Source organism: Aristolochia californica, unplaced genomic scaffold (assembly GCF_029961685.1).
Source record: "Aristolochia californica isolate CCGP_79_NKW_82.1479 unplaced genomic scaffold, dmAriCali1.0.hap1 SCAF_12, whole genome shotgun sequence".
Classification (NCBI taxonomy): Eukaryota; Viridiplantae; Streptophyta; class Magnoliopsida; order Piperales; family Aristolochiaceae; genus Aristolochia; species Aristolochia californica.
Genome location: NW_027181793.1, coordinates 16789810 through 16813619, shown reverse-complemented (window position 1 = coordinate 16813619; position 23810 = coordinate 16789810). Strand labels below are relative to the sequence as shown.

Below are 23810 nucleotides of genomic sequence, written 5' to 3'. Positions count from 1 at the left end.
TGATGACAAGCTCCTTGGATATGATGATCATGTGTAGGCGGAGATGAGGCAACATTGGGGATGGATCAACCCTCACCGAGATAAGAAAGAACATAAATTGTATCTCTAGGGTTCTCCGTTAACTCTTCTCCCATTCTAGATGGAAGAGAAGAGACTTCGTGGGACAACTCCTGCAACGATTTCTCTGAATCGGGTTTTCAAACACTTTTTCACTCATACTCGACAACGGTAGCAATGATTGATTTCTCTGAATCAGGTTTTCAAAAAAAATTTCACTCATACTCACAACTGTAGTGGAGACCAGAAGATAGCGGCAGAGAGGGTAGCAATGAGAAGTGAAACAGCAAAGATGTTCATCATTTTTTACATTCATTTTGTTTCTCTGTTTGAAGGTTACAACCCGACTGAGGGCATCATGTCTTTCGACATCTTCATGTCGATTTCGAATTTCAAAATCCAATCTAAGTAGCTTCCATCAGTTGTTGCCACATATCTAGTGAAACGACATGTAGTCTGAAACGTGTCATTAAAAAGCTAGTCTTGGTACGTCGATATTTGAGAATTAATAAGAAATTGACCAACCACACCGTCTCTTTATCCCTTTATCATTGTCTCCATTGATTTCTTTAAGCTTTGTACTCGCATACATTTTAGTCCTTGTGACTAAGTTTGTGCTGCTTTTGATATTGTTGTTTTATTTAAATTTTTGTGTTTAATTATTAAAAAACGTTTATTTATAATTTTATAAGTATTTATAAATAATTTTATAAAGAGTGTATAGACAATTTTAAACAGTTTATATATAATATTTATGTATAATTTTATGCAAAGATCATACACAATTTTATGTAGAATTTATGCATAAGTTTATGTACAATTAATTTTATATGTATTTTATGAAAAATTTTAAATTTAGGTTGGACTTCGAACCCAACTAGAGCTTGATCTCGAACTTGGTGAAAGTTATTGGACTCAAGCTCGATTCCAATTTTAGGCCTAGCTGCAAGCTCAAGTTTGAAGCATTTAAATCAAGTATAACTCGAACATATGCAAGTTTGATCTTAGCTTCACTTGATGCGACCCCTAGTTAGGAGTTTCTTTTTGAGTTTTCAAAGCTATCGAGGCCTAGATTTTTATATCCTTTTATCATGTATCTTAAATTCTTGTGTGGCATTTATATGGCTTATGCTCTCCTTCGTCATTGTATTCACAATTCACTAGTTCCTTTGTTGTTATTTTTAATGGAGTCCCTCTAATTCAAACACTTGTTGTTGAAGGTCATTATAGAGATAAAGATAATGATTAAAATACAAATACCAAATAGATTCAAACTCAAACTCTGAAGAAGCATAATCATCTGCAATCTATGATGTAATTCTATAAATATTTTATACTTGATCAATAATAATCACGACAAATATTATTCTACATTTCTAAATTTAATATGGCATCAGAGCTTTCGATCTACCGCCCGTCATCACTGTTGTGTCCTATATCACACCATCGTCTCTAGTCCAATTACTCTTCCGTTAGGGTTTGCCTGATCGTAGAAATCCCTCCACCCCGTTTCCGCTTGTCGCCACCATCATCGGTGACGTCGTTGTCAGCCTTCACCCGTCGTTCCGTCTCATCGGCACCAAAGCAGAACCCTTTTCTTCATTCACTATTCCCGTTGCCCATTTCCCACAAAAATACCTGAGCAATCACAATAGAACCAGTCATGTAACCTGCCACCGCACACCTGTGTCACGCAGGACTTTCCTCCATCTATCATTGCCAACGTGGCCATCAAGCCGCTCCTCCACCATCACTGTCAACCTTCACCACTCCCGCCTGTTGCCTACCGATCGCATATCGCCACCGTCTGCTCTGCTGGAAACTACCCTAGCCAGAGCCACACACCTGTGCCACACTGAGCCTTCCTCATCTCTCCGACTCCTCTCCCGTCATCAATCCTGATTGTCAGACGAAGACTCTGCACCCATCCCACAACTTTCTCTCCCTTTTCTCTGTCTCAGAGAGCGAGACCTAAGTCCAGGGGGAAAATTATTTCCCCCTGGATGCATCGTCCCGTGCACGTATGAACTCTCATGTGACTTTCATACGTGTGAGTTTCGCATGTGAAAAAAAAAACCTTCACTACAAATTCTCTTCTCAGCTGTTACCAGTGCCACTGCTCTTCCATATCTCTTCCCCGAACGATGCGATTCAGTCAGCCTTAGCCTCTGCCCTTCCATCGGGCGATGTGATTCCATTTGCCTAGTTGCCTCCAGTGTCGCTACTTTTCCACTGAACGATGCGATTCCGTTCGCCCCAACCACTATCAATGTCGCTGCTCTTTCTCTAGACAATGCAATTCCATCCACTTCAGCTGCTACCAGTGTCGTTGCTCTTCCTCTAGACGATGCAAATCCATCCACCCTTGCTCTTCATCTAGATGATGCAATTCCATCCACCCTAGGCGCTACTGGTGCCACTGTTCTTCCTCTAGTTGATGTAATTCCATCCACCCCCAGCCACCACCAGTGTCGCTGCTTTTTAACATTTCTTCACCAGATAATGCAGTTTCGTCCACTCCAGCCACCACCAGTGTCGTTGACCTTCCACCCAACGATGCAATTTCGTTCGCCCCAACCGCTGCTCTCACCGAATCACTTCCGAGGATACACTTCATCTTTTTGAAGATCAAGATTGACTCTCCTCTCGGAACTCTATCTTGCGGGACATGATAAAGATAGATGAAGATCAAAATACAAGTACCAAATAGACTCAAAACTCAATCTCTAAAGAGTTGTAATCATATACAATCTTTGTTTTAATTCTATAAATATTGTACAAATGATAATCACAACAAAAATTATTCTTCATTTCTAAATTTAACAGGCCATTCTAAAAATTATTTAATTATTTAATCACGTTTTACTGAGATTAATTTATAGATATTATCTTGTCCTAGCAATGCGTTAGATTTTCTAAGTTTTTGTAAAAAAAAATTCTCTAGTTATCATGGCTGTGCTCGTGCACGGGTAGTCAAATTGTGCCAGAAGTGGCTGGAACGGGCGGCACAGCGAGGTTGCGGAAGATCAGTGCGGCCAACGACGACCATGTGGCCTCTGTCGACGTCTCCTTCGCGTGGCTGATGCCATGGACGCGAGTTTTGCTAAGCACAATCAATGCTATGGAGTTGTCGCCCACTTGCCATATTAAAATTTTTGGATGGAAGAAAATGATCCTCCAACCTGACCCCACAAAATCTGATCCAGTTATGAGGAATTTTAACCCAACCCCGATCAACCTCGATCTGAATCCTATTTGGTTCTCATTTTGTGAACCTCAGAACAACTGAACCTGATTAGACCGAGTGAACTGAACCAAAAGACCTAATTTATGATCTTTTAGGTCAAAAGAGCAAGACTAATGTAGTCTTAAGAGAGTAAAATAAATTTTACTTTATTTTGTTCAATTTTACTAAGATTTTATTATGATAAATTAATTAGTTTTGTCCCAAATGACTTGTCTCTCATTATCTACAAACATAACATTGTAATTAAATAATTGACACAATTATCTTAGGGGCGTTAGTCAACTTGAAGTCCGAGATGAAGATCAACCACATTACGCCCTTCATCAGTTGAAGTCATTAGTGGAGCGCAGATAACATTTCATCTAGATGATGGGGATGAAGCAGTCCTTCATCTCCACGTTTTAAAATCCTTCATCTTGTTGAAGACCATTTTTTATCTTCTTCGAGATAAAGGACGTGCGCGGCTTTGTTTTTTTCTCCCCTCTCTCGCGCGTCCTAATTTCCATTTGTTCCTCCCTCTCTCCCGCACCCCCTCTCTCATCTCCCTACGTCCTTGACGTCGCTGCTCCCTCTCTTCTCTTGGACTCTCGTCTCCGGCCTCCGTCTCTGCTCCCTCTCATCTCTGGCCTCTGTCTCTCGGTCTTCTCTTGGACTCGCCCTCTCTTGTCTCCGTGCCTCCCTCTCTTTTCTCTAACTCGCTCTCCATTTTTCTCTCTCGCTTCTCTCTCTCTCTTATCCCTCTCGACCTCCCTTTCTTCTCTCTCTTCTCCCTCTCTTCTCCTTCTCTTCTCCCTTTCTGCCTCCCATTCCCTTCTCTCTCTGGCAATTCTCCTTTCCCCTAAAATACCTTCCGATTTTGTTCAATTTCCCCATTTCGATTTCAATTTTCTTTGATTTTGACATCTGGGCATCGATTGCTTAATTTCTACTTCGATTAGGCATCAATTTCCCCATTTGGCATTGATTTCACCCTTCGGCTTCAGTTTTCCCCAAATTCCAGAAGGTATGACTAAACCCTAATTTTTTCCATTAAAGTTGTGCTTTATTTTATTTAATTTTAGTTTCAGTGCCTAATTGGGGGTTATTTGTGCATAATTGTGGGATTTAGGTTTACAGTTTAGGGTCTAAATTCTTGATTCAGGTTAGGGTTTATTTTTAGGGTTTGGTGCTCGGTATTTAAGAGACCTGGAATTAGGGTTTAGGCTTTATGGTTAAGGATTTATGGTATTTTTAGGGATTAGGTTTTTTAAGGTTTAGGGGGTTTAGGGTTTTTAAGGTTTTGGGGGTTTTGTGTTTTTAAGGTCTAGGGTTTTTTGGGTTTAAGGTCTAGAATTAGGGTGTAGGGTTTAGGGTTTAGGGCTTTTAAGGTTTAGGGGGTTTAGGGTATTAAGTTCTGGAATTAGTGTTTAGGGTTTAGAGTTTAGAAGGTGATATAGTTTAGGGTTTAGGGACTTTAGGGTGTTATGGTTTAGGTTTTATTAGAGGTTTTTTAGTCCAATTCAAACAAGGTTGAGTCGCCTACACGGACGTCCATTAGTCATCAAAACCCAAGCCCCATCACTGATGAGGTATAGTTCGTAGTGACTGCGAAGTTATATGGGGTCTACCTGTAAAATAGAGTAAGCTCAACCCAGGAACATCTTAACAACAATCAAGAAGAAAGCCAACACTGATCTCTATTTAAATACAAAGCTGATTTTGTCCCACCATACGCTCTAACAAGAGCTTCAATGGCTTCTGGACTTACAGAAGAAGAAACAAAAAATAAAACGAACAAGGAAATCGTATGGTTCTGGATGCCCATTGCTGCTGAAGAATGATGTAGAATTTTAGTTACATCGACTTTTATACCTCGCAAGCGTACGAATCGTTCATGTAATCTAGCAGTAAGCGAGGGTCATATCCACAGGGAGGATTGAATTTCGTGTATTCTTCAGTCAACTAGCCTAACCAAATATGATGAATTAATATGAACTAAATACTAATTATATTCTAAATTATCAAACAATAATTTAATTAACTACTTGCACAACAGGAAACGTCAACTCTGGATTTTACCGTGATTCGTGCCTCTCTCAAGCGCCACGTAACTACGAATCCAGATTTCTCAATCCTTGCGTCTAGCCCCTCTCGGGCGCCTAGAGTTAAAGACAGAAATCGGATTAAAATACCAAAATCTAACCTCAATTATAATCTTACCCTAATTAACTAATTTAATCAAATATCAAGAAAACAAATCTCAAATAAACCTTAATTATCAAATCAGATTCAATTAACATTCAAAACCTAAGTTCAAAGCATATAAAAAATCAAATTCAATAATGACGAATTACTCCCCTTCTTCCTCCTCTCGCTCGGGCAGCAACTCGTTCTCACGGGTGCTGCGATTTCCGGAAATTGGTGGCGTCGGGTAGCAATAGTGAGTGGCCGGAGGTAGAGACGACGCCGGCGACGACGGTTAGAAGCCGACGGCCGGAGGTAATGTCCGGCGAAGAGCGAAACAGAGCTGACGTTCTCTAACCGGCTCTCTCGAGTCTCGGTTAGAGTCGGAATGGCTCCGGGACTGGTCGGAATATGTAAACGACGTCGGAGGATGGTCTGAAAACGGAAGTGGCGCCGGAGAAGCCCTCTCGGATCCCCTCCCGGCCTGGCGAGCAAAGAATGGCAGCGTCGAACTCGCCGCGACGGAGACTCTCTCGAGCTCTCCTCGGGTCTGTTCTCGGTTGCCTGATGGTGGTGGACGACGGTGGCGAAAGGTCTTGGCCGGCGAACAGCGGTGGGGGAACTCCTCTCGGGTCCTCCCCTGTTTTCGGTCAAAGTCCTCCCTTTTGGTCTCTACTCCTCTTCTCTTTACACTCTCACCTCTTCACGCCCTTCTTCTTCTTTAAATATGATTTTCTTATTTTAAAACGATTTGCCCTAGAAATTACCTCCATTTCACTAAGGGCATTTTGGTAAATATCTTCTTCTCCACCCAAATTCTCCTGAAATTCCATAATTGAATCTATAAAAAGCATTTCAGGAAGAAATAAGACTAAAAAATAATGAAATATAATTCAGGAGAGAGAAATATGCAATATCGACAGTGATTAATGCCAAATTCAATAAATGCTCATTTCATTTGAAAACCGATAAGTAACTACCTATAATACAATTATAAAGGTTATTCGATTATAATTAACCTAGTTCTCATGTCAAAATATGGCATCTATCACACCCCCAAACCTAAATCTTTGCTAGTCCCTAGCAAAACAACAATCGAACCAAAATTAAGCCTAGGAAAACAAAATGCCACTTTCGTAGGGAGCACGATTGCATTTAGCGTATGCAACAAGCCGTTAAACCCCTACTCTGCAGTAGTGGACGAGTTATGTCTCATGAGGGTTTGCATGGAATTTACCCACAAAATTCATCTAAATCAATAATATAAAAAGAAAAAAAACTGAAGAAAATTTACTCCTCATTAGCATATGACTAACACTTAGTATCGTAAAATATCTGAAATTCATATGAGATCTTGCGAAATATTAAAACCTGTGTAAAAGATAGCCTATTATCAATCCAAATACACTCATTGTTACTCCACCTGAACCAATGTGACCCATAAGCTATTACTTCAACAAAACAAAGAGGCAGCAAATAACAATAAAATCCTGGTCACATCACAATTAAGAGAAAATAGTAAAGTAAGCCTGTTGTCTTACAATCTCACCAAAGAAATATACCAATTTCAATCTTGACTTGTAACTTCTTTCAAATTACAATTCATCATCAAAGTTAAGGAAACTCATTGCTTCCAAATTTAAAACCATTTTTCGCTATTACCAGCGCACTTTTGCTATTACCAGCGTAATTTTTGTTTTTTTTGTTTTCTTCACTGAATACTTTTGGTATTACCACCATTTTGTATTCGTCTTCACTGCACATGCACTTATTTTTAAGTAACCCACTGTTCCGGTGCATGTCCCTGGGTTTGCCCAGGCTGTTTCTGAAGTTATCTGTCTTTTGCAAGCAAGAGCATTTCCATTTGCATTTATACATTACAACAAGGAATTTTACTGAGGTATGAGTTCAAACAGGCATACAAGACTATTCAGACTAACATAGATCAACACTAGATTTACATGTTCTCTTTTGCAACTAAGTTCCAAGTCTAATGCAATAGGAAGCTATCCCACTGAATTCTCATGAATCACAACAAATGATATCGGATTTCTAATAGGCATATTCTACACAAATTTACGAAAAATTTTGTAAAACATTTGAGCAACTTATTTTAACTCTACTAATGTTAACCACATACTAAGAGGAGTAATTTGAAAACCACGAACAAAAATCGAACGAAAATTATTGCTAAGACATAAAAGAGTCGTTCCCCCCCCCCCCCAAACCTAAACCTGACATTGTCCTCAATGGGGAAAAGTTAAAACACTATAACGACTACAAAAAAAAAAAAATAATAAAGACCCCCAGGAATGATACATAGTCTCCCTCGAAGAAGATTTACTCGTATCAGCCGAACCCGTAGGTAATCATCCGTAGATGAAACCGCTATCCCACATCACACTTTGAAGAAATCTCCGTGTGACTGGCCACTGAAGGCAGCAGGAATCACGCGCTGAACACAAGTCCTTAAGTTACTCACCATAAGGTTTTCATTCAATACTTCAAGATCGAACTGGTCAATCCCAGAACGGTTGTTTGAGTACAGACCTCTCAAACTAGGGACCAAAAGTCTGGTCATCGACTATCGGAACCATTTATGCTCTCAGCCGGTAAGAGAGTATGAATAAACCAAAAAAATAAAATAAAAAATAAAAATAAAAATAAAACTGTAATGTACAAAGGGATAGAAACGTAGGGATTGCCCACAATGTGCTAAGTTTATAGTCGTAAGCAAGACTCTGACGCATTCAAGATGAAATGACAGGTTCCTCCAAGAAAATCACCATCACCTCCTCTGGTGTGGGGACATTCTCAAGATACGGTTTGAGCCTCTGACCGTTAACTTTGAAGATCGACCCGTCTCCGTGATTGCGGATCTCAATAGCGCCATGAGGAAACACCTGTGTAACTTCAAATGGACCGGACCACCTGGATCTTAGCTTCCCTGGAAACAAATGCAATCGTGAGTTATAAAGTAAAACATTCTGCCCAACAGTAAAAGACTTGCGAAAAATAGATTTATCATGTAAAAGCTTTGTTCGCTCCTTATATAGTTTGGCATTCTCATAAGCATCATGACGTATCTCTTCCAACTCATTCAATTGCAACTTTCTCTCCTCACCCGCTTGAGTTAAATCAAAATTTAAAGCCTTAATGGCCCAATAAGCTCTATGCTCAAGCTCAACAGGTAGATGACATGCTTTGCCGAATACTAGGCGAAATGGAGACATCCCAATAGGAGTCTTATAAGCGGTTCGATAGGCCCATAAGGCATCGTCCAATCGAGTGGACCAATCTTTCCTATCAAAGCGAATCGTCTTCTCCAAAATCCGTTTGATCTCTCTATTAGAGATTTCCACTTGACCACAAGTTTGCGGGTGGTATGGAGTGGACACCCGATGAGTGATGGAATATTTCTTCAATAAGGCCTCAAATGCTCTGTTACAAAAATGAGATCCCCCATCACTGATGATCGCTCTCGGGGTACCAAATCGATTAAAGATATTTTCTTTTAAAAACTTTACCACCACTTTGTGATCGTTTGTCTTACATGATATAGCTTCAATCCATTTAGAGACATATTCAACAGCAACAAGGATGTATTGATAGCCGAACGAGACAGGAAAAGGACCCATGAAGTCAATACCCCACACATCAAACAATTCAACAATAAGAATGGGGTTAAGAGGCATCATGTTCTTCCTAGACAAACAACCAGTTCGTTGGCATTTATCACACACCTGACAAAACTCATGGGCATCTCTAAATAATGAAGGCCAATAGAAACCACATTGCAAGACTTTAGCCGCGGTCTTTCTGGCACCAAAATGTCCACCACATGCGTGGGAATGACAAAATTCAAGAATGTTGGCAAAGTCTTGCTCATGTACACAACGCCTAATGACTTGGTCAGAACACACCTTGAACAAATAAGGGTCATCCCAAAAAAAATGTTTGACTTGGGAAAGAATTTCAATCTATCTTGTTTACTCCAATAATCAGGAATCTTATGAGTTACAAGATAGTTGACTATATCAGCAAACCAAGGCAACTGGGATACTTGGAGAAGTTGTTCATCAGGGAAGGAATCATTTAAAGGAAGGAATCCTTCCTGAGGTACTACACATATCCTAGATAGATGATCAGCAACAACATTCTCACAACCCTTCTTATCTCGAATCTCAAGGTCAAATTCTTGCAATTGCAAGATCCATCTAATCAAGCGAGGTTTAGTGTCCTTGATGGATAATAAATACTTCAAAGCAGAATGATCAATGAACACTATAACCTTTGACCCTAACAGATATGATCTGAATTTGTTCAAGGCAAACACAACAGCTAGCAACTCCTTCTCAGTGGTAGTATAATTCAATTGAGCATCATGAAGAGTTCGGCTAGCATATTGAATGACACAGGGCATTTTATCTGTCTTTTGCCCCAAAACAGCCCCCAATGCATAGTCAGAGGCATCACACATCAACTCAAAAGGCAAAGACCAAATAGGGGGTTGGACAATGGGTGCAGTGGACAAACATTTCTTCAGTGTCTCAAAAGCATGAATACAGGCATCATCAAAGGCAAAAGCAACATCTTGAGCAAGTAAATTCGTCAAAGGATGAGAAATTTTGCTAAAGTCTTTAATGAAACGCCTATAGAACCCAGCATGGCCAAGGAAAGAACGCACTCCCTTCACAGAAGTAGGTGGTGACAGATTGGTAATTAGGTCAACCTTGGCTTTGTCCACTTCTACACCCCTCTCAGACACTGCATGTCCTAACACAATTCCTTCTTTCACCATGAAGTGGCATTTCTCCCAATTCAAGACTAAATTGGACTTAATGCAACGGGACAATACGAGTGAAAGATTGTACAGACATGTATCAAAACTAGAGCCAAACACAGAAAAGTCATCCATAAAGACCTCTAAAAATTCACCAATCATGTCAGAAAAAATACTCATCATGCACCGTTGGAAAGTGGCGGGTGCATTGCATAAACCAAAAGGCATGCGTCTGTAAGCATAGGTGCCAAACGGACACGTGAATGTGGTCTTTTCCTGGTCTTCTGGAGCAATGGGAATTTGATTGTAGCCGGAGTATCCATCTAAGAAGCAATAAAAATTGTGGCCGGCCAATCGCTCTAGTACCTGATCAATGAAAGGTAGTGGGAAGTGATCCTTCCTAGTGACGGAATTAAGTTTTCTATAGTCAATGCAGACACGCCACTTGGTGGTAGTTTTTGTGGGAATCAATTCACCACTCTCATTTTTCATTATTGTTATCCCCCCTTTCTTAGGGACAACTTGAATTGGACTCACCCAGGTGCTATCGGAAATAGGGTAAATGATTCCTGTCACAAGCAACCTAATGACTTATTCTCTCACAACCTCCAGCATATGGGGATTTAACCTACGTTGCATCTCACGTGAGGCTTTAGTCCCCTCCTCCAAATGAATACGATGCATGCATATGGAGGGGCTAATCCCTTTTAAGGCATCAAGAGTCCACCCCAATGCCTCTCTGTGTGCTTGTAAAACTTCAGTCAATTGTTCCTCCTGCTCAATACTCAAATCAGAGGAAATAATGACTGGTAATGAGTTCATGGGTCCCAAGAACGCATACTTCAACGTGGGAGGAAGTGGCTTAAGATCTAGCTTGGAAGTTTCGAGAGGTTTGTCTAAGTCAAGAGGAAGATCCTGTGGATGATCAGTTGTGATAACCTCATAAGCTTCCTCCAACAGAGGTACAGAATTGAGTAAAGAATTAACCTCTCGGAAATATGTTTCCTCATCAAAATAGTCCATGTCTAAAGATGTTATGCAAGACTCAAAAGATTCAAGAGTGGATTCGTTATCAAGCATAACAGTTTCTATATTAAATGCAGGACTCAGATCATCAGACTCAAGTGGGTGGTGCCCGGCATTAAATACATTCAATGAGACCTTAAAATTTCCAAAAGACAACTCCAACTCACCACTTTTACAATGAATGATAGCATTAGATGTGGCTAAGAAGGGACGTCCTAGGATGACAGGAATTTGGTTGGTCACATTGAATACTGGTTCTGTATCAAGAACAATGAAATCAACCGGGAACAAAAATTTGTCCACTTTTATCAAAACATCTTCAACTATTCCTCGTGGTATCTTGACAGAACGGTCAACTAGTTGAAGTGTGATGGGGGTAGGCTTGGTTTGACTCGGGAGTCTATTTTGTGCTTGTTCACTCATGTGGCTGGCCAACTGACTCACTTGCACTTCAAGTTTGGCAATGGAGGACTGTGTATTCTGCATGAATAATTGAAGTGTATCCTCAAGTGAAGGTTTTTGTGGAATCAATGGTTGTTGGGTGAAGTGTGGGCGCGGAGCTTGGGGTTGAGTAAACCCTGGAGGACCCCCAACCTGTGGGCCCTTGGACCATGAGAAATTTGGGTGCCTAGCCCAACCCGGATTATATGTTTCTGAAAAAGGATCGTTCCGGTTTGGTCTATGAAAATTCTGGACTGCATTCAAGTCCTCAATGAGCTCTGGGTAGGATGAACTAGATGGACACATTTGTGTGGGATGAGATGAACCAGAGCATATGGCACAGACAGTAGATGGGTTAGGAGCAGGTGAACTCTTGGACACCATAAGGGCATCAATTTTTCTAGTCAACCCCTCAATCTTGGCCATGAGCATAGGTGTTTCACTAACCTCGTAGAGACCCCCTCTTTTGGTTTCGTGGGATCTCCTATCAACATTAAATGACAAACCCCATTGTTGAGATTGATCATTCAACGTTTCAAAGTAGTCCCACGCCTCACTAGCACTCTTACCCATCAAACTCCCACCACTCGTTGCGTCTACCATGGATCTAACCTGGGGTGTAAGACCTTGATAAAAGTATTGCACTAAATGCCATTTCTCAAACCCATGATGCGGACACCTACGAATCAAATCCTTCCATTTCTCCCAAGCCTCATAAAAGTGTTCACCCTCCTGCTGCATAAAGTTGGAGATTTCTCTCCTGGCTGTAGTTCTCTGAATGGGAAAGTACTTGGACAAAAATTTTGTGACTAACGTGTCCCATGAAGTAATGCTGCCCACCTCCAAGGAATTAAGACAAGACTTGGCCTTATCCTTAAGTGAAAATGGAAAAAGTCTTAACCGGATAGAGTCATCTGAGAAATTCTGGAATTTAAAAGTTGCACAAATATCTAAGAATTCCTTGATGTGGTAATATGGGTCCTCCTTATCCAACCCATAGAATGTAGGGAGGAGTTGGATCACACCCGGTTTCAACTCATAACTGGCGGCAGTAGTGGGTGGCAATATAATGCAAGAAGGTGATGTGAAGTGGGATGGGATAGAATAATCCCTCAGGGCTCTACGGTCACCTGCTGCAGGTAACTGTAATGGTTCGCCCTGATTGGCCATGGTAGCTCCTAACTTGACTTCGGGTGTTTTCCTACAAATATGTTCTACCTCTTCAACAAAGGGAGCTAATGGTCCACCTAGGGAGCGGCGCCCGTGCATAAAAACACAAAAAGAAACAAAATGAACTATCAAATTAAGCTAACAAACTCGCTACTAAAAATATGAACTAACTAGAAGAAATAAAAATAATTTCATAAAAAATACCAAACTAAAATTATGAAAGCAAAAAAAAATAAAAAAATAAAAATAAAAACAAAAATAAAATAAAATAAAATCTAACTTAAGACTATGGAGAACAAAGATATACGCCGGCGACGACGGTTAGAAGCCGACGGCCGGAGGTAATGTCCGGCGAAGAGCGAAACAGAGCTGACGTTCTCTAACCGGCTCTCTCGAGTCTCGGTTAGAGTCGGAATGGCTCCGGGACTGGTCGGAATATGTAAACGACGCCGGAGGATGGTCTGAAAACGGAAGTGGCGCCGGAGAAGCCCTCTCGGATCCCCTCCCGGCCTGGCGAGCAAAGAATGGCAGCGTCGAACTCGCCGCGACGGAGACTCTCTCGAGCTCTCCTCGGGTCTGTTCTCGGTTGCCTGATGGTGGTGGACGACGGTGGACGACGGTGGCGAAAGGTCTTGGCCGGCGAACAACGGTGGGGGAACTCCTCTCGGGTCCTCCCTTGTTTCCGGTCAAAGTCCTCCCTTTTGGTCTCTACTCCTCTTCTCTTTACGCTCTCACCTCTTCACGCCCTTCTTCTTCTTTAAATATGATTTTCTTATTTTAAAACAATTTGCCCTAGAAATTACCTCCATTTCACTAAGGGCATTTTGGTAAATATCTTCTTCTCCACCCAAATTCTCCTGAAATTCCATAATTGAATCTATAAAAAGCATTTCAGGAAGAAATAAGACTAAAAAATAATGAAATATAATTCAGGAGAGAGAAATATGCAATATCGACAGTGATTAATGCCAAATTCAATAAATGCTCATTTCATTTGAAAACCGATAAGTAACTACCTATAATACAATTATAAAGGTTATTCTATTATAATTAACCTAGTTCTCATGTCAAAATATGACATCTATCAAAGAACAACTCTATTTATAAGTGATTTGCAGCTCTGAATCGAGGAAGACACCTAGGAGACAGCTAGGAGACAGCTACGGAACTGAGAGATAGGAAGCTTCCTATCTCTTCCGACGCCGATGGAGGCCTCTGATCGCTGCGATGGTCAGTATTGAGTGCGCCTCTGTTTTCCCTTGCTTCCATTAATTCCCGTTAACACTTGGGTCTTTTAATTTTTAGTTCATTCTTGGGTCTCCCATTCATGACTAAGGGCATACCGTGGGACCCCGCCACCAAAGGGGCCAGCCCCCTTGGACCCCTGTCAGGGCTGACGCCCCGAACCCCGCCTTCATTTTATAGTTTCTTCACAAATAACCATTGCGGTCACAATTTGACCTCATCAGCATCTAAGCCATAACTGCTAACTAATTTACTCACTATCGACATTGGCGCTCCTCATAATTGGGGGCCAGTGAATACATTAGATTAGTAGTAACTCGAGAGAGGTGGACATTGACACACTAACACTACTAGGGGTGTTCGGTAAATTTGGACTTGATGTTTGTGTTTTCTCATTGTTTAGTGCATATACAGTAGTGAAAAATAATTTAATTAATTTTGAAATATTTTAGAATGTTGTTGAGGATTTTTGAAGTGCTATGAAATGTTTTTGCCATGTGGTGAGGAGATTCGGGTGTTATACATATCCACCACATGGTGTTCTATTTTTTATGGTTTGTGTTTCCGTGATGGCTAAAGGTTGTTTAATAAATTTTTTTCCATGAGGACCGTCTCGGATTTAGATTATATATGGCTGCAAGAAGACAACCAACTGGTCGACCATATGACATTTGGACCTTCGAAGATGATAGCAAAATGCTTGATCTCTTGGTCGAGCAGGTCAATCTAGGGAACAAATTGCCTAACGGGGTTCGGAAGCATGAGGTATATATGGACTATGTTAATAAGTTCAATGAAGACGCAGTCAATAAAAAAATTGTTGAGCAGGTGAAGAATCAAACAAGATCATGGAAGAAAACATACAAAATGGTAACGAGCTGTATCAACACTAGTGGGTTCGGTTGGGATGCAACCACACAACGAGTTACTGCATGTAATTTTGTATGGCTTGACTACATAAAGGTCAATAAATCATGATGTACTATAAAATATTTTTTATGTTTTCCATGTTAGTATAACTCTATTCCAAGACGTCTAAAGGATGTTTTATTCTTGTAGGAGAATAAAGATGCTGAGAAGTACAGAAGTGAAGGCTGCCCCCTGTACGACAAATTAGCTGTGGTGGTGGGAAACACAATAACCATAGGGTCAGGAGGTGCAACCTTTGTAGATTAGGGCGATGAAATTATCCGTGAATCGGAACATGTCCCGATGGATGTTGATATAGTTAGGGATACTCCATCGCCATTATTAAGCACGGATGAGTCAAAAGGTAATCAATCTGAAGGAAGTAAGCGGTCATCTTCAAGTCGTCGTAGAAAGAGAACGAAAATGTCCGGTGATGACACTAGTAGATTCATTGATGCAATGGATCGAATAGCTCAATCATGTCAGAATTTCATGAAGCATGAAGAGGTCGATATTGAAAGAGATTGGGTCAAAGCCCTCAGGGAAATCCCGGACCTGTCTACAGACTTGAAGTTTTGCACTCCTGTATGGATGGAAACGCCAAGTAAGAAGGTTATGTTTACGGAGATGACAGTGGAAGAGCACGTCGAGTGGCTTAAATATTGTGCAACAAACTATTTGTATTGCGTTTTAAATACACTATCTTCTTTTGGAATATTGTTATGTATTAGGTATGATGTTTGAATTATGACATTGCAAGACTTATTAGTATGCTTAGTATTTAAATTTGATATGTTGTTGTGTGAATATATTGCATGAATGAATATGGTAGATGAGTATGGATGTGGACAATTAAATGGATATGGTTGTATAGGGATGTGATTGAATGTAGGATGTGGGAATGTGGATGAATATGGTCGTGTATAGGTGTGATTGCAAATAGGGTATGATTGAAGATTGATGTTTACTTGTGTTTATGACTTTTAGGTGATTGGATTTGTAGATTTCCATGGATACTATGACAGACGAAGAAAAGGTTGTAACTATGATTACATTCACAACTTTGTTTATCATCATGGGAAGATAATATCTGTACCATTGCAATAGACGTGTACCATGTTCTTGTTGGATGAATGGTCCATTGTATTTGCAAAAGGCACTAGACAAATCACCAGTTAAATTTCGGAAAGTTTACAAGATGAATCAACTGGTATTTCACAAATTGGCAGATATACTTACTAGTAAAGGGTTTTTATCAGCCACAAAGACCATCTCAGTTGAAGAACAACTTGCATATTTCCTCTTAACTGTTGGTCAACAACAATCTTATAGTGTCACAGTAGAGATGTTTGATATATCAAATTGGACCATAAGTAAGTATTTCAACAAGGTGTTAGATGCAATCCTCAAACTTCACTCTGATTACGTCAAACGGCCTTCGGAACACACGCACTCAAAAATTTTAACCAGTTCAATGTTTTATCCGTACTTCAAGGTAACATCACTTCCTATAACTAAATAATTTTAGATTAATATACAAAGTTAGTTAATATTAATTGAAAATATATAATTAGGATTGTATTGGAACTATTGATGGAACTCATATCAAAGCGAACATTCCACTTGAAGACCAACCAAGGTTCTGGAATAGAAAAAGTCTATCTTTCACAAAATGTGATGGCAACATGTTCATTTGACTTGCAATTCACTTATGTACTTGCTGGATGGGAGGGATCAGCAGCTGATTCCTGTGTACTGAAGGACACATTGACTCGCCGAGATAAAATCTTTGTACCTGAAGGTAAGTAATATATTTTTATGCAATCATTTTTATCTATTTTATCTTCAATTATGTTATGTGGAATATAATTTTTATTATAGGAAAATATTATCTAGTTGATACTGGTTATGCAAATCTTTCAGGATTTTTGGGTCCATATCGAGTAACCCGGTATCATCTACAAGAATTTGGAGATAATATTCCTAGAAATGAAAAAGAATTATTCAACCGAAGACACTCATCTTTACGGAATATTATTGAGCGAACTTTTGGTGCTTTAAAAGCTCGATTTCAAATGTTAAAAGGCGCTCCTCCATTTTCTTTTAAGATCCAGGTAAAAATTGTACATGGTTGTTGCATATTGCACAATTATATACGTAGAGAGGATTATACTGATATATTTGCAGATGAAGATGATGATTCGGGTGGCGAGCTCGGTGGAGGAGGTGATGCGGTCCAATTAGGTGCAATGGATGATACAGACAATTACGATTGTGATGGTCTTGAGAATGAGGGTAGCCAAGTAACAAGCTTTCGGAGGCAGAGTGCATTACAATCCACAAGAGCCACACAATTTCGAGATGCCATATCGACTTCCATGTGGAATGATATGTTGATTCATCCTTATTTTGGATATGATTTGCATCGGTAAGCATACCATGTATGTGTAATTGTATGTGCCTCAATTTTGTATGATGTAAGCATGATTGTTTTGTTTATTTATTTACTTGCACGGTTGCACCTGTTCAACCTTTGATTATCTTCGAAAATTTCCCTTGAAACCCCTTATTAAGTGGTGATAAATACGAGTTTTGGAAGGAGAAATTTCCATTTTTCGGATTCCTAGACCTTGACTATGCTCTTCATAACAAAGAGCCTATGTATCGAAGGCGTCCTTGGGGTGATCTCGTAGTTCCTACGGGGTGGAGACGATGGGGTCAGTCCATGGGTTTTTCTTCCTTTTGCCACATTTCGCTCAAAGGGTTGAAGGGAGATAGTAAGGTTATAGAATCTTGCATTACGGCTAATACTGGGTCCACACTTGATTGCAGAAATGTAAAAAATCGTTGAATTATTGGAGAAGAAAAATAGATCATTGACTTGACTATAATTGAGTACATTGAACCTCTATTTATAATAGAGAAAAAAAAGTTACATCAAATTAAATTAAATTACCATGTCCAATTACACCCAAAATCAAACACTACAAAGTAAGCCCTAAAACAACTAAACACAAATAGAATACTAACATAATTAAAACTCTTTTAATTAAGATTCATCTGTGAGACCTCCTTTCCATAAGACTCCCCTTAGACACCGCCATATTAATTCTAGTTCCGTAAAACATCTTGTTATGAAAGTATGTAAGACTCTTTCATACTTGTTCTTTAATACTCCCCCTCAAGTTGGAGTTTGTAATTTCAACTTGTAATGGAAAAGTTTTTTATCTTTACTTTCGGTCTCAAATATTCATTGGCTTAAAACTTTTCATATATGTCAATTCTTCATCTTATGTTCTATGCTTTTCTTGAATATTTTGATAACATAAAATTTACCACAATAAGTGGAATAAAATACATCTTTCTTGTACTTCTTCTTCTACTTCTTTCCCTCAAGGTAGGATAAAAAGAACATAAAGGCCGAGCTTGGGCAAAACAAAATATAGAATAAAAAAAATCACTCCTAGTTTTGAAACAAAGCTTTATATACCGGTCAATATGGTCGTAGTAAAAAACACACTCCGCTCAAATTTCAAGGCGGAAAAAAGGTCTAACTTTAGGCATAAAAAAAAAACTACCTATGTTGGATGTGGGTGCACTCCTATACTTTTAAAGGTAGCTAAAATAACCGCCTCTTGGGTGAATAATAAAAAGACTTACCCATATTGGATGTGGGTACACTCCTATACTTTTAAGGTAGTGGGTCTAGATATTGTTTTGAAGGAAAACAAAGAAAACGTAAATTAAAAAAGTACTAGGGAAAAATAATTTTAATGAGGAGTGGATTATGTAACACTTATACTTCTAAAAAGTTCTAGAATGTGAACTTTTTTTTTAACAATGAGGGAAACTATAAGGGTGACAAAAAAAAAATTTGAGTTGGGGATGAGAATAAGCAATCGATACAGACAAGCAAGTCATTACTAGAGAGTAGACCCCAGCCAAATCGCCTTGTTCGATCTCCCCTTGAATAAAAAAATAATTTTATTGAGATTGAACTTACATGACTATCACGATCACGGTGAAACCAGTTCTGTAATTGATCAGAACTTTATAATGTTGACTTGGATTCAGATTAGGATTTGGTTTTCGAGTTCGGACCCAGAAACGGAGCCAAACCTCCACAATATCGCACCATTCTCTGTAGCAGCAAGCTTGCGAGGACGCTGAAGCAACCATGGAAGAACTCTGGAGTAGGGGTAGCATTGAACCGAGCTAGTTCGCGAGCCCCTCGAGCTCGGCTCGATTCGATTCAATTTTTTCTAGATCTCGAACCGAGTCCAGATGAGGCTCGTTTAAATTAATGAGCCGAACTCAACCAAACCATGACTCGGTTCAAAAGCTCGTGAGCCAGTTTGTTAACTTAACAAACCCCAAGAGGCGCGAGCTGGGAACGGGACGAGATGTCTTTGAGTTTCAACTCATAGAGTCAAAACTTATCACCGATTCACCTCGCCCAACTAAGTGCATTTTGCCATCCTTCAATCTAGAGTTTTATAAGCCCTCCTCTCATGTGATTCTCTTATTGTTACCTATGTGGGACTAATAAACCTCTCGTAAAGAGGGGAAAGAAAAAAAGAAAAGGAAAAGGAAGGGAATAAAGAAAAAAAAAGGGAAGAAAAAATGAAAAAAATGGGAGAAAAGGAAAAAAAGGAAAAAGAAAAAAATGGAGAAGAGGAGAAGAGTGAAGGAAAAAAAAAAATATATATATATATATATATATATATATATATATAATTTAAAATGAATTAAAAATATAATTAAAGTGACAATGAGGAAATAAATATAAAGAAAAAATAAGGGAAGAAAAAAAAGGAAAAAAGGGGAGAGTAAGGAAAAAAGGAAAATGAAAAAAAGGAGGAGAGGGAAAAAGGCATAGAAAAATATTTCAAGGAATATATCTTTAAAAACATTTTAAGTGAACCTTCTTCTATGTATAGGCAGTTTATTTTAGCCATTTCTTTGAAGAAACGTTGTTGCTTTCTGGGTTTGAAGTTTTCTACCTTCCTTCCCATTTCCCATTTTTGAAGTAATGAAGGAAATGGCAGAAAATTCATCTTTTGAGAGAAACAAATTTTGTCATATAATGGTTGAATTCCAACTTACTATGAGAACTAACAATCAACTTTGAAACACCAGTAGGCATAACATTCCCTCTCCTTTGTTGTAAAGAATTGTCCTACATGAAAGCCACAGAAAAGAAAAAAACACTCACATGTGAAGGAGAGTGTTAGAAAGAATTGTCCTCTACAAAAAAAAAATGAGTAAAAAGATCTCGGATTTATTAGTTGGGAAAGAAAATTTCTAACTTGGCTAGTCATTTTGATATAAGCTTTAAACCCAACTTCTAACATCCCTTAATAGTCTATATCATTAAAGGTTGTCTTGATCTAGTTTGTCCCATTTTCAGATTGATGTGAAGCATTTCAATCCTTGTATTTGGACTAGGAGTGATTTTCTTGTTCTAATTATATCTCTAAGCATTGTCCCTATGGGGAAAAAAAGTTACTTGACTATTTAAGAGCCTATTGGATTGATCTTTTCCATGTCTACTTGTTTCATATGTTTGTTGGATTGATCTTTACCATGTCTATTTGTTGAATAGGTAAGGATTACTTTATATGGAAAATGATCACTCCTAAGAGCCTATTGGATTGATCTTTTCCATGTCTACTTGTTTAATATGTATGTTGGATTGATCTTTACCATGTCTATTTGTTGAATATGTAAGGATTACATTATATGGAAAATGATCACTCCACACATGCGAACTAAGTATAGACTTACCACACCTAACATGAGTGAGGATTTGTTGAAACAATAAAATCCTGAGACCTCTTAAATGAGGCACAATGAATAGTATCATAAATAAGACCTATACACAGGGAGATGGTATATCATATTAAAAAGAGGACATAAACTCCTGAACTTACCTTGTTCTTCATGCTTTAGAGAAGAGATTGGATCTCTACGAATTATGAATAGCTAGGTATTGCTATCTGCCAACTTGAATTTTCCAATTTCTGGTCCCTCAATCTGCAGGTCTTTCATGGATGAAATGTTGCCCGAAAAATTGCTAAGCATTTCATTTTATAATACTCTCATGCATGAATACTGCTTATCAAGCTCTATTTCCTGTATGTTGTTAGCATTTACCAGTAAAACTAAATCATGTTGGCATTGATTATTAAACTTGAGGTTATTACTACTAACTATTCTTAGTTTTGGGCTGTCCACCAGGAGTTACTACCACTGCACACACAGTAATTGCCGAGTGAAGAAGAGAGTAGAGCGATTATCTGTTATGGACTCAATAGCACACCGAGTCACCTAGAGGAGAAGATAATGACTCACAGAGTTCACTAGTTTAACTTTCATTATTTGTATTGCTTTCAGTTTAATTTTTCACTAATTATGTAATGAGCAAGGACGTAGGGGTAAAATTGGCATTATTAGCCTAAAACACTTATGACGTGAAATACCCTATTTAAAAGGTAAGGAAATAGAAGAAAGGCAAGTCTGGGATTAGGTTAAACAGGATTGGGAGTTCTCCTTGACAAGCTCTAGGGTTGGGAGGTCTCCTTGATGAGCTCCAAGGTATGTTCTTGATTTGATCTTGCATTCTTTCATCTTAAATTCAGTTTGTAGTAAGAGTATTCGAGATCAAAGGGGGGAAGAGGGTTTAATTACTCTTTTCTGAGTTCAAGGGGGGGGGGGGGGGGGGGGGGGGGGGGGGGGGGGGGGGGGTTTAGCCTCTTCACCACGTATACAGCATTAAGAGGGAAGAAAATTCCCTAATTCCGAGCAAGAGAAGATAGGGTTTGATCCTATACCCGAGCAACACTTTCAAAGAGGAGCTTTAGTTTAAACCGAGTGAAGGAGTATTGGGAAAGTCCTAATCTTCCTTACGTGGGTAGAAGAAAGTATCCTAGAGGGTTCCTACCCTCATTGCCCTGAACCTCAAAAAGGGTTTCACCCTTCCTGATCAAGAACATCTAGTTAACTCTTTTATTTACATAGGAGATCAAGAAAAGGAAACTCCTTTTCAGGCATAACAAGGAAAGGAAGAAGAAGGGGAGTTCTTTTCTTTATTACGTGATCAAAAACCCTAATACAGTGTTGGATTCACAATTACCTCGCCGAGTTACTAGATCCATGGCTAGGGACCATAACAACTTGGTATCAGAGCAGGGTAACACGGCAAAGATCAGCAACAGTGATTAAGGGATTTGATGCTCAGAGGTCAGGTAGAGAATGACAGAAAATTTGCTCAATACATGGAGATGTTCTCTAAAATTAATCTCGATATGGAGATATTGAATGGAAGGATGGACAACATAACAACTAGTCTAATGATTGGAATGAATACAATTCCAGAACAAAGAGGAGAGGACCACTCGCATAACAGAGGGGGAGATGAGTTTGTTGGGCGCAATAGCTTCCCTGGCCAGCCGGGACACTTCAACCAGGGAGGAGGCACCGTACCCAGGTATACTAAACTTGATTTTCCTACTTTTATGGGTCAGAAGATCCTTTGATTTGGTTGTATAGGTGTGAAAAAAATTTTAACCATCAAAGAACAGCAGCTAATGATAGGGTAGAGTTGGTTGTTTTCCACTTACTAGGGGAAGCACAACTTTGGTATCAGCAAGTTGAGTCGAATAATTTATAAGTAGAATGGGAAGAATTTAAGGAATTATGCATTCTACATTTTGGTCCTCTGGCTCATAGCAACCCTTTGGGGGATTTGGTTCTGCTACGCCAAACTGGCTCAGTGGAGATATATAAAAAATAGTTCCAGGAAAAAATTAGCAAGAGCGGGCAGGATGGTTCGAGTGGACCAACAGGTAAATTTATTTACAGCGGGCCTTAATGAGTCTTTACCGCTAGAGGTGGAGCTATATGCACCTGTTGACTTAGCCAGGGCAATGAATCTAGCCCGAGCATTAGAACTTCGACAGAAAGTCCAACACAGAGGACCACCATGGCTAGGGGAGCAGAGCACTTACTCCACTTGGCAAGGACGATGCAATACTCCTGTTCAAGCATTTCAGTAAGTTGTACCTCCTCCAAGAAACACCCCGGGAAATCCTATGACAGCTGATACGAGACCTAGTAATCCTCCACCTCAATATATAAAAAAATTGCCAAGGGCTGAGATGGCAGAAAGGTGGTCCAAGATTTTGTGTTACAACTGTGATGAACAATATCGGGTAGGTCACCAGTGCAAAAGGTTGTTTGGCTCAAAGTAGATGAAGCAGATAATCCAGATGATACGAATGAGATTATAGAGGAGGAACCACCGGAAATTTCTTTGCATGCCATTACAGGGCAAAAATCGTCCAAAACTATGCAAGTCCGTGTTCAGCTCCTTGATAGGGAACTTGTGGGACTAGTGGATTCGGGGAGTACCCACAATTTTCTTAGCTTAACTGTGGCCCAGCATCTACAGTTATAGATCCTTCCACATCTGACAACGATAGTCTCAATGGCTAATGGGGAGAAAGTTTCGAGTTGCGGGATCAGCAAGGTTGTAAATTTTTCCATTGGTACTACTTTATTTTACGCTGAATTTTTTGTCGTTCCTCTGGTGGGTTTTGATATGGTATTGGGCATTAAATGGTTACAAACATTGGGATCCATTCTGTGGGACTTCTCAGCTTTAACCATGAGTTTTCTCTTGCACGGGAGCCGGGTGCCCCTACAGGGGAGTCACGTGGACAAACCACATCACATTCATTTTATGTTAGCCCAAGACACTCCAGATAG

General features: G+C 39.5%; 1 protein-coding gene and 1 non-coding gene across 2 annotated transcripts; both read left to right on the top strand.

The window, feature by feature from the left end:
* Positions 1-12378: 12378 nt before the first annotated feature.
* LOC137947136 (small nucleolar RNA R71) lies at positions 12379-12483 on the top strand. The gene has a single exon (XR_011111183.1). It is a non-coding gene; the product is annotated as a small nucleolar RNA R71 (small nucleolar RNA).
* Positions 12484-16718: 4235 nt separating this feature from the next.
* LOC137946618 (uncharacterized) lies at positions 16719-17473 on the top strand. Its single transcript, XM_068792948.1, has 2 exons — positions 16719-16842; positions 17229-17473. Exons 1-2 carry the CDS (start codon positions 16719-16721, stop codon positions 17471-17473), a joined length of 369 nt encoding a protein of 122 aa, XP_068649049.1.
* Positions 17474-23810: the final 6337 nt, after the last annotated feature.